General features: G+C 44.6%; 1 protein-coding gene across 1 annotated transcript in view; it reads left to right on the top strand.

Moving 5' to 3' along the window:
• The window catches only part of BRINP1 (BMP/retinoic acid inducible neural specific 1), a 195,791-nt gene that overhangs the window by 51,092 nt on the left and 132,662 nt on the right, over positions 1 to 12,037 (top strand). Inside the window, exon 2 of the mRNA XM_018052690.1 lies at positions 568 to 835. Within this exon, the coding sequence (XP_017908179.1) occupies positions 618 to 835 (218 nt within the window). The 5' untranslated portion in view covers positions 568 to 617. The remainder of the gene's footprint in view (positions 1 to 567; positions 836 to 12,037) is intronic.

The raw sequence follows: 12,037 nt of genomic DNA, 5'->3' as shown, positions 1-12,037 counted from the left end.
ACCGGGTGCATGTCTGTGGCAGGGGAGGAGAGAAATGGGTTCTCGCTTACCGAGTCCCTGCTGCGAGATTCAGGCTGTTTGTTGAGATAGCAGGCGGGGCAGATACTGAAGTTCCCTCCTGGCTGGAGGAAACTGTTTCTGCCGTCATTCATTTCACTCTTGCTGTCAACTTACGCCTTGAGTAACTTCAGTGTGCCGAGTGCCAAGGTACAGATGCTGAAGCCTGTCCTCCGTTTCACAGATGAGGAAACTGCATATCTAAGAGGCTAAGCAGTATGTACATGTTTGTACATGTTTATACCACATGTGAACAGCAAGTCAGGAGTGCGAGCCCAGATGTCCGTAGATGCCACACTCTTAAGCAGAAACTGCACTGATCTTTGTAAACCCTGACCCCGTCTTCTGATGAGAAGTATTATGATGAAAGTATGTTAAAAGCATTAAAAAAACTTTTCCTTTGTCTCTCTCTCTCTTTTCTGTATGTTTTTGCTTCCCCTCTCCACCTTTCCTCTCCCCCTCTCTCTCTTCCTCTTTCTTCCTGTCTCTTTTCCATTCCTTTCTTCACAGGACTCCACAGAATGGAGCAAGAATGAGAGGAAAAAGGCCGGCAGAAAAGCATGAACTGGAGGTTTGTTGAGCTCCTCTACTTCCTGTTTGTATGGGGCCGTATCTCAGTGCAGCCCTCCCACCAGGAACCAGCTGCAACAGACCAACATGTCTCCAAGGAATTTGATTGGCTTATTTCAGACAGGGGGCCTTTCCACCACTCCAGGAGCTACCTATCCTTTGTGGAAAGACACCGTCAAGGATTTACAACCAGATATAAAATATACAGGTAAGAGCTGGGCTAAGCTCACCCTTGCCTTTCATTCATTGAGCGCTTCGGGGGGTCCTGCTTTGACCTGGGCCTTGTGGTGTGGAGGAGTATCTGGGCCCAGACTGCTAAATACTTGCTCATTATTTATTAATTTACTTAGTTTTCTGTTTATTCATTTATCTGTTTCATTACAGTGTGCAAGGGATTGTCGGTGACGAATTAGAGTAATATATTTTTGAGTACTTAAAGTGTGCTGGGCCTAGTGCTTAGTCCTTTGTCTGCATCCCCTCTTTAAACCTTACAGTAACATCAGAGATAGCATCTGTTTATTTTCTCCACTTTATATAGAAGGGATAACTGGGCTTTCACTAGGTGAAATAACTTTTCCAAAGTCACACAGTCAGTGAGTGGTAGGACTAGGATTCAAACCCTTGTTTATGTGTCTCCACAGTCACAGACAGTAATTTTAGTCAGTTACATCAGGTGTAGGCTGCCGTGTTTTACAGAGACTAGTAATATACCAGATATCTTACCCAAACATATTCATACATTTGGAAACAAATAGGAATACTCCGTGAACAACTCTTTCTTGAGCAAGTCTGAACTGGTCTTTGCCTGTTGGAATCCTACTCATTCCCGAAGAACTCAGCCCAATGTTCTTCTTTGAAACCGTCTTATAGACGCTCCGCATCCCGCTTGATCAGTCTCTCTTTGACATTTCCACAGCTCTCTATGCTTACGCCTCTTCAGTTGTCAACCATTTGGAGTTGGAGTGTATTCTTGTATTTCTTTCTCACCTAACTTGAAACTCCATGAGGCCAGGACTTACATATAATTCATTTCTGGATCCCGAGTGAGGTTTTATTTTCTGCCTTGTATCGTAAGCACACAAAAAAAATGTGGACTAAAATAAATTGAAGAATGCAGAAAACTCTCTAGAGCTGGAGTCTTTAAGATCAAGGAAGAAAGTCAGGGTCTAACACTTCTGGGCCACTTCAAGCAGGGGAGCGAGGACGCACGCATGGTGGAGGAAAGATACTAACCTGCAGCTGGGAAGCCATGAATTCAGGCCTTGTGTCCACTGTGCATCTGACATGAACGTGGGCACGTCTCCTCTGAGCCTCGTGTGTCATGGGTGATTCATGAATCTGCTACCAGCTGCAGATGGCTGTGACTCCGTACTGAATATTCAAATCTGCGTTTGAAAGTTGGCCCTTAATGAGAGAAAGTTTACATCTGCCCCTGTGTTCAGATTTCACCTATGCTTTTGTTTGGATTCCACTGCTCAAACAAAAATCTGCTGTCATCCAATGAGCCGGTTTCTAAGATGCTTTCCAAAAGCTCTGAAATTAAGTATATAAGATTGAACCAAGGTCACGTGGTTAATTAAATGATGGAGTTTAAATCCAGAAGTCAGGCCCCTGGTCATCTAGTTATTTCTTTCTTCCTTTATTTAATCCTCACTTAATTAATAAGCACCAGCTAGAGGCCCAGAAACTGTGTTTAAGGCCAATGACACAGTGGTGAGTAAAGCAAACATGGGCCTTGTGCTCAAAAGAGCACGTTAATTAGACACACGAACACACACACACACACACACACACACACACACACACACAGTATAAGTGCTGCAAAAGAAAAAGGGCAGGATAGGCATATTTGGGGGATGATGAACAATGATGTGGGAGACTATTAAATGCAAAGATTGGGTGAGGCTCCTGTTGCAGTCTTCACCTGGACACACATGCAGGTAGGCACCCAGAGGTCCGCGTGCCCTCCTAGACCAGGTTTAGATCAGAACAAAAACCAGCCCGGATGTGCTCACCGGGGCTGTTGCCAGTTGGCACTTTCTCTTCACTGCTTTGTTGAGATACTAAGTTACGTCCGCAGGTGATTCCCAGAGTGTCTCCCTTGTGCTAACGTGGACACAGCACGTTAGAAACTTGATGTTTGCATCATGAAGGAAAGACTTTACTTCCAGCTTGTGCCATCTTGTCTGAGGCTACAGAGCCAGCCTCTCTGAAATGTCCTAGACCTCAAGCTTTGTCCAGTCCACCCCACCTTAGAATCCAGGCTAGAACCCAGGGTGATCTAAGAGCTTCAGAAGGAACCTGCTCTCCTCAGTTGAGTGGGTTAAGGCCATCTGCATCCTCATGCTTATGCAGAGGGTGACTTCAGCCCTTGGCGTCCTGGTGGGGAGTCAGCGCCACTGGCAAGGATGAGAGCCTTTCAAATTAAATCCCAGCAGAAGTCCTCTCTCCTGTTGCTTCACAAGCTGAGCTGTAATCTGTGCACACACAGTTGTTTGGGTGCACAAGGTTCCTGCTCTGTCACGCTTAAGTCTGAGCTGACACACGGAGGCTGGGGAGTTTTCTGCTCTTAAATCTGCCATTGCACAGCAGCAGCATCCTCCATCCTAGAGGCAGAGGACCTGGGTGCTGGCTCAGCCAACCCACCTCCCCAGGTGTGATTTTGGCCAAGAAATGGAACTTCTCTGAGTTTCTCTTTTTTCCTCTGTAAAATGGGAGTGTTCACTAAGATGATCTCCAGGGTCCTTCCCTTCTCTGAAATTCTGTGACTCCAGGAAAGTTGTCGTTTGGAAATACCATGGAAGATCGGAGAGATCTGAACTTGGAGCCTGCAGACTCAAGTTTTGTTTATTTTGGACCCACTTTCTTCATTCTGGGCATATATATTCATGCCTCATTCACTCATGCTTCCATCTAGCCCTCTAGACTTTCATATCAACTGTATTCTGTAAGCCATGCTGTGGTTTGGTAATACAGAGATGACCAACAGAAAACAGCAAAGCATGCGCACACGCGCACACACACACACCCACAACAACAAAGTTCGTGCACACACACACACACACATCCCACAACAACAAAGCTCGCACACGCACACACATCCCGCAACAGCAAAGCTCACGCACACACGCACACACACATCCCACAACAGCAAAGCTCACACACACACACACACACACACACACCATTCCCACAACAAAAAAGCTCACACACACACACGCACACACACACACACATCCTACAACAAAACTCATACACACACACACATCCCACAACAGCAAAGCTCGCACACACACACACACACACACTCCCACAATACCAAAGCTCGCACACACACACACATCCCACAACAACAAAGCTTGCACACATACACACACACACACATCCCACAACAGCAAAGCTCACACACACACACACACACACTCACACATCCCACAACAGCAAAGCTCACACACACACACACACACACACATCCCACAACAGCAAAGCTCACACACATACACATCCCACAACAGCAAAGCTCGTGTGCTCACACACACACAGACACATATCTCACAACAGCAAAGCTCACACACACACTCACTCACATCCCACAACAGCAAAGCTCACACACACACACACACACACTCCCACAATACCAAAGCTCGCACACACACACACATCCCACAACAACAAAGCTTGCACACATACACACACACACACATCCCACAACAGCAAAGCTCACACACACACACACACACTCACACATCCCACAACAGCAAAGCTCACACACACACACACACACACACATCCCACAACAGCAAAGCTCACACACATACACATCCCACAACAGCAAAGCTCGTGTGCTCACACACACACAGACACATATCTCACAACAGCAAAGCTCACACACACACTCACTCACATCCCACAACAGCAAAGCTCACACACACACACATCCCACAACAGCAAAGCTTGTGCGCTCATACACACACACATCCCACAACAACAAAGCACTCTCTCTCTCACACACACACACACACACACACACACACACACCACAGCCTGCAGTGTCCGTTTGCCCCTTCACCAAGCTCAGAGTTTGGGGTGGAAGACTGTCAGGAAGAAAGAGTGGATAAGCAAGCAATTACCATTCCATGGAGAGGTATGAGGAAGTAGCCACTCCGATGCTCAATAGTCTCCTCTGTAGAAAGCGATGATGATGTCTGTCCTACCTACGGAGTCAAATGAGATGAACCTGGTGTGAGATGCTTTGTAAAATTTAAATTTTCTTGTATCTGGGAAATTTTTTCATTAATGTTTGAAATCATCATTCTAAGACAATCATTCAGTTTCACTTTCTGGGAAGCCCATACATATATTAGTTGTTAAATACTCACCTTCATTCTGTGAGGGAAATAGCAGCATATTACAGATGAGAACACCAAGTCATCAGGAGGTTAAGGAGATTGCCCATGTCACTCACCAGGGAAGTGGCCAAGCTAGGAATCAAAAATAGGCTTCTGAGACTCCACAAGTTGGGAGTCATAACCCTCTCTTAGTTCTTAGTTACCTAGCATATGACCAAATACCCAGAGACTTCCTTTAACCATGGACAAGTTGCAACCTCTTGGAGACTCAATTTTCTCATCTGTAAAATGGAGATAATATTAAATGCTTTATGTAGTTGTGGCTGGAAATAATTTAGGGATCAGTCATGAAGACCTTGGAATGTTGCAGGAGCTACATCAGACAGCTGATGGTATTGCTAGAAATGATTTCTTCTCGTGGTAGTTATTTTTTTAATTAATTAATTTTTAATTGGAGTCTGATTGCCTTACAATATTGTGTTGGTTTCTGCCATCTATCATCATGAATCAGCCATAGGTATATGTATGTCCCCTCCCTCTTGAACCTCCCTTCCGCCTTCCCTCTTGGTAATTTAAAAGTCAGTTTTGTCCGAAGAGTGTTTCCTCTCTTTCCACTGCTTCTTTGCATTGTGTTTTTCTGTTTGTCTTTTCTTGATATTGAGATTGTGAGTAGTTGCTGTAAATTTGGCAGTTATTTCACAGGTGGATTTAAAAGGAAAATTGTGGTACCCTTTGTAAGCTTTGGTTTGGGAGGGTCAAGGCAGGGGAGGGAGACACTGATAGTGGTGGCCACTTTGCCACAAGATGTGGTTTCATAATGAGTGGCTTTCCCTACAGGTTTCAGAGCAAGTGGTTTGTGGCTTATGGTGTACCTTCCTTTGAGCCTTAAGTAAGTACCTGAAAGTTGAATGTAAATCAAGTCATTGTAAACCAGGTATGACTGCCCAGCCATCTTGCTCATTTGTCAGAGTTGGATGAATTGTCCTTCTAATCCGCCATCTTAAAGGTTGCTTCATGTATTTCATGAAAATGTCTCTAGTAGGTTTCCTGGAAGAGCTGCTTCCCTCAGTGAATGGAGCTGGGGCTGGGTGGATGGTTCTGCTAAGATGAATGACCTGTGATCATTGTCCAGAAATCATTCAAGAGTATGTATTGGGTACCAGTTCAGTTCAGTTCAGTGCAGTCGCTCAGCTGTGTCCGACTCTTTGCGACCCCATGAATCGCAGCACACCAGGTCTCCCTGTCCATCACCATCTCCTGGAGTTTACTCAGAATCACGTCCATCGAGTCTGTGATGCCATCCCGCCATCTCATCCTCAGTCGTCCCCTTCTCCTCCTGCCCCCAATCCCTCCCAGCATCAGAGTCTTTTCCAATGAGTCAACTCTCCGCATGAGGTGGCCAAAGTACTGGAGTTTCAGCTTTAGCATCATTCCTTCAAAAGAAATCCCAGGGTTGATCTCCTTCAGAATGGACTGGTTGGATCTCCTTGCAGTCCAAGGGACTCTCAAGAGTCTTCTCCAACACCACAGTTCAAAAGCATCAATTCTTCAGCGCTCAGCCTTCTTCACAGTCCAACTCTCACATCCATACATGACCACAGGAAAAACCATAGCCTTGACTAGACGGACCTTAGTCGGCAAAGTAATGTCTCTGCTTTTAAGTATACTATCTAGGTTGGTCATAACTTTTCTTCCAAGGAGTAAGCGTCTTTTAATTTCATGGCTGCAATCACCATCTGCAGTGATTTTGGAGCCCAAAAAAATAAAGTCTGACACTGTTTCCACTGTTTCCCCATCTATTTCCCATGAAGTGATGGGACCAGATGCCATGATCTTCATTTTCTGAATGTTGAGCTTTATGCCAACTTTGTCACTCTCCTCTTTCACTTTCATCAAGAGGCTCCTTAGCTCCTCTTCACTTTCTTCCATAAGGGTGGTGTCACCTGCATATCTGAGGTTCTTGATATTTCTCCCAGCAATCTTGATTCCAGCTTGTGCTTCTTCCAGCCCAGCGTTTCTCATGATGTACTCTCCATAGAAGTAAAATAAGCAGGGTGACAATATACAGCCTTGATGTACTCCTTTTCCTATTTGGAACCAGTCTGTTGTTCCATGTCCAGTTGTAACTGTTGCTTCCTGACCTGCATACAGATTTCTCAAGAGGCAGGTCAGGTGGTCTGGTATTCCCATCTCTTGAAGAATTTTCCACAGTGTATTGTGATCCACACAGTCAAATGCTTTAGCATAGTCAATAAAGCAGAAATAGATGTTTTTCTGAAACTCTCTTGCTTTTTCCATGATCCAGCGGATGTGGGCAATTTGATCTCTGGTTCCTCTGCCTTTTCTAAAACCAGCTTGAACATCAGGGAGTTCACGGTTCACATATTGCTGAAGCCTAGCTTGGAGAATTTTGAGCATTACTTTACTAGCGTGTGGGATGAGTGTAATTGTGCAGTAGTTTGAACATTCTTTGGCATTTCCTTTCTTTGGAATTGGAATGAAAACTGACCTTTTCCAGTCCTGTGCCCACTGATGAGTTTTCCAAATTTGCTGTCATATTGAGTGCATCACTTTCACAGCATCATCTTTCAGAATTTGAAACAGCTCAACTGGAATTCCGTCACCTCCACTAGCTTTGTTTGTAGTGATACTTTCTAAGGCCCTCTTGACTTCACTTTCTAAGATGTCTGACTCTAGACTAGTGATCACATCATCATGATTATCTGGGTCGTGAAGATCTTTTTTGTACAGTTCTTCCATGTATTCTTGCCACCTCTTCTTAATATCTTCTGCTTCTGTTAGGTCCATACCATTTCTGTCCTTTATCGAGCCCATCTTTGCATGAAATGTTCCCTTGGTATCTCTAATTTTCTTAAAGAGATCTCTAGTCTTTCCCATTCTGTTGTTTTCCTCAATTTCTTTGCATTGATCGTTGAAGAAGGCTTTCTTATCTCTTCTTGTTATTCTTTGGAACTCTGCATTCAGATGCTTATATCTTTCCTTTTCTCCTTTGCTTTTCACCTTTCTTCTTTTCACAGCTATTTGTAAGGCCTCCCCAGACAGCCATTTTGCTTTTTTGCATTTCTTTTCCATGGGGTTGGTCTTGATCCCTGTCTCCTGTACAGTGTCACAAACCTCATTCCATAGTTCATCAGGCACTCTATCTATCAGATCTAGACCCTTAAATCTATTTCTCACTTCCACTGTAGAATCATAAGGGATTTGATTTAGGTCATACCTGAATGGTCTAACGGTTTTCCCTACTTTCTTCAATTTGAGTCTGAATTTGGTAATAAGGAGTTCATGATCTGAGCCACAGTCAGCTCCTGGTCTTGCTTTTGTTGACTATATAGAGCTTCTCCATCTTTGGCTGCAAAGAATATAATCAGTCTGATTTCGGTGTTGACCATCTGGTGATCTCCATGTGTAGAGTCTTCTCTTGTGTTGTTGGAAGAGGGTGTTTGCTATGACCAGTGCATTTTCTTGGCAAAACTCTATTAGTCTTTGCCCTGCTTCATTCCACATTCCAAGGCCAAATTTGCCTGTTACTCCAGGTGTTTCTTGACTTCCTACTTTTGCATTCCAGTCCCCTATAATGAAAAGGACATCTTTTTTGTGTGTTAGTTCTAAAAGGTCTTGTAGGTCTTCATAAAACTGTTCAACTTCAGTTTCTTCAGCATTACTGGTTGGGGCATAGACTTGGATAACTGTGATATTGAATGGTTTGCCTTGGAGACGAACAGAGATCATTCTGTCGTTTTTGAGACTGCATCCAAGTACTGCATTTCAGACTCTTTTGTTAACCATGATGGCTACTCCATTTCTTCTGAGGGATTCCTGCCTGCAGTAGTAGATATAATGGTCATCTGAGTTAAAGTCACCCATTCCAGTCCATTTTAGTTCGCTGATTCCTAGAATGTCAATGTTCACCCTTGCCATCTCTTGTTTGACCACTTCCCATTTGACAATCCAGGTTCCTATGCAATATTGCTCTTTACAGCATCAAACCTTGCTTCTATCACCAGTCACATCCACAGCTGGGTATTGTTTTTGCTTTGGCTCCATCCCTTCATTCTTTCTGGAGTTATTTCTCCATTGATCTCCAGTAGCATATTGGGCACCTAATGACCTGGGGAGTTCTTCTTTCGGTATCCTTATCATTTTGCCTTTTCCTACTGTTCATGGGGTTCTCAAGGCAAGAATACTGAAGTGGCTTGCCAAGGTTTGCCAAATGCCATGCCCTGGGGAGTTGATGATATGTGAGGCAGACAGGTCTGTCTTTTTGAGGAGCTCAGAGAAATGGGAGGGTGAGGGTGAGGTCCACCGTGGCACCACTGAGGGTGCTTGCAGTTGAAAGGAGACCCCCAACCTCTGGACTCTAGATCTAGTCTTGGTATCACGTGGTCCAAGTGTTCTATTTCTATTAGAGTGACTCCAGATTAGTCTAAATCAGCATTTCTCACATGGAATTGGAGTTCAGTGTGATTTTAAAAGGCATTTTCTGGGGAAAAAATAATCCATAGTCAAATAAATAATAATAAAAACAGCAATAAGAGTCAGTTGCTAACTTTGGGCTTCCCACGTGGCACAGTGGTAGAGTCTCCTGCCAATCCAGGAGACACAGGAGATATGAGATCGATCATTGGGTCTTAAAGACCCCCTGGAGTAGGAAATGGCAACGGGCTCCAGTGTTCTTGCCTGGAAAGTCCCAGGGACAGAGGAGCCTGTCGGGCTACAGTCCATGGGGTCGCAAAGAGTGGGACACGAGTGAGCACACAGTCCGCACTGAAAGCGTGTGTGCCCATGTCTAGCGTGGACACACAGGGTATAAATCATTGCAACAGACTGGTCCTCGTAGCAATCCTATGCTCAGGCAGTTACATTTGCATAACTTGCCCAAGAAAAGAGTTTCTTCATGGTAGAGCAGAGTATCAGAAGCAAGCAGATTATAGATCCTGTGTGTCTGACCATGCTATGCAGCCTCCCAGATCACATAAATATGTTTGTTTGGAAAACCAAACAAAGTTATATAGGCTTCCTGACCACAGGGCTTTTCAAGATCTTTCCTAGACTGTTCAACAGAGTTTAACCAAACCTCTTTGGCCCTCCAGCCTCTTGTTCTCAGAGAGATTGAAGTTTGAGTGAGCAGGCTTAAAGAGTCACTGACTCTGGCTGGCTTTGGCAGCTGAGGGTTGTTTCCCTGGATAGCAGCCTGTGTCACAGCCGTCTTAAATGGCAACCCTTCAGTTCACGGAGCTGGCACCTGACTGAGGAAGCCACCCTACATGTTGGGCTTTTTCTTTGAGTACTTTGGTCTACATCTACTTCCTGGTTTATAATTAAAAAAAAAAAAAAAAAAAGAATTAACAGGTTCAGTTTTCCTGTCACAAGTAAATCGAATTTTCTTCTCCTCTTTCTCATTGTTTAAATTCCTGCACTGGTATTTCTTATTCCTACATTTGGCATTCCACCCTGTGGAAGGGATATGAAAACTTCAGCCGAGGCCAGAGCCACAATTACATAGGAGGGTGAAGCCTTGGTTTAATACACAAAGAAGTGGCTACACATCATAATCATCTGCAAAGCTTTTAAAAAATTCCCACGCCCAGCTCCCTCTTAAGATACTTGGATTTATAATTGGTCTAGGACAGACGTGAGAACCACCCACCCAGGGGTGATTTGGCTTCCTAACGGGACATTCAGAAATGTCAGCAGGCATTCCTGGTCATCACCATCGGTTGCGTGGGGTTGCTGCTGGCGTCTGGTGCGTAAAGGCCAGAGATCAGGGATGCTGCTGTACACCCTCCAAGGTAGAGACAGCCCTCTACTGCTAAGAGTTGTCTGGCTCACAATGCCAGTAACAGAGACGCTGAGAACCTTTGCTCTCGAGCACATATTTTTAGAAAAAAAAAAAGGAAAAGTAATGGCGGGAAGGATTTTAGAATGAATGTTTTTAGATTTCAGTCAACATGAATTTAGGTTGGAATGGTTGAAATATAGGCACCAGGTAAGGGATTTTTTCCGTATTTTTAGATATGACCTCAGATCAGGGTGGCAATTGATGCATTAAAGAAGGTGAATTGATTTTTGCTTCCTGCTGCAGAGAGGCATCATTTAAGGGAAACTTCTACTTCAGAAATAGACAGCCTCCATTCCTCCAGGAGTTCTGGGGGATTCAGTGAGTTTTTCCTCTGACGATGGTATCCCTTAGGAGGTAGGATGTGTAAGCACCACTGTCAGGCTCAGATACCCCTGGCCCGAGTCATAAAAAAAAACAACTTGGAAAAGTGCATTCAGAGATCCCTTTTTTGTTGTTTTTAAGAGTATGCCAAGTGGGCTCAAAAGAAGATGAGACTGGGATGGTGTCCCACATTTGTCGTTGTCTATTTCAGCCACTTAGAGGTTGGCGTCACTGGTGAGAATCAATACCCTGTGCCCTTTCCCCCACCTTATCCCTCATTCAATCCAAGTTTCGGCTCAAGCGCTCCCTCAGTAGAGAGGGATGAGGTGGGGGATAGTCAGCAAACATCTCCTGGGCCACTTGGTGTCAATTCAGAGATAATCTTCTGTGTTGATTATTTAAAATTGATCTTCCACTTCCAAGCCCAGTAGCTTTATCGCTACCAAATTGGTACCTTTGCAGCACTTTACCTCCTTGCTCCCCTTCCATTACTGAACTAACTTCTGTGAGCTGCTAGGCTCCGTTTGCTGCAATCTCTGCAGAGCAATTGTCCAGCTTCAGTCAGGAGCCATCTCTGAAAATGGATTGGCTTTTGCACACGTCCTTGCAGAGGGCAGACTGACATGGAGTCTCTAACTGACATAGATACGGAGATTATGATGACTAGTATGAAGGCAAGCCCTTGGGGCTGCAGACTCTATATCCCAGCCTCTACGCCCCAAATCTTGGCCAGGCGGAGGGGGACTGGGTCTGTGATCTGTAGCACCTGCCACTCATTCATTCATTTGAAAAAAATGTTTACCAATCTCCAAATTCCTGCTGACTAGTCCCTACAACAGTTGCCTGGAGATAGGGAAAGACTGAATCCCTGACCTCAGGA

The sequence above is a fragment of the Capra hircus genome, chromosome 8 (genome assembly GCF_001704415.2).
Source record: "Capra hircus breed San Clemente chromosome 8, ASM170441v1, whole genome shotgun sequence".
NCBI lineage: Eukaryota > Metazoa > Chordata > Mammalia > Artiodactyla > Bovidae > Capra > Capra hircus.
The sequence above is the reverse complement of the archived record's forward strand: the minus strand, read 5'-3'. Positions and strand labels throughout refer to the sequence as shown.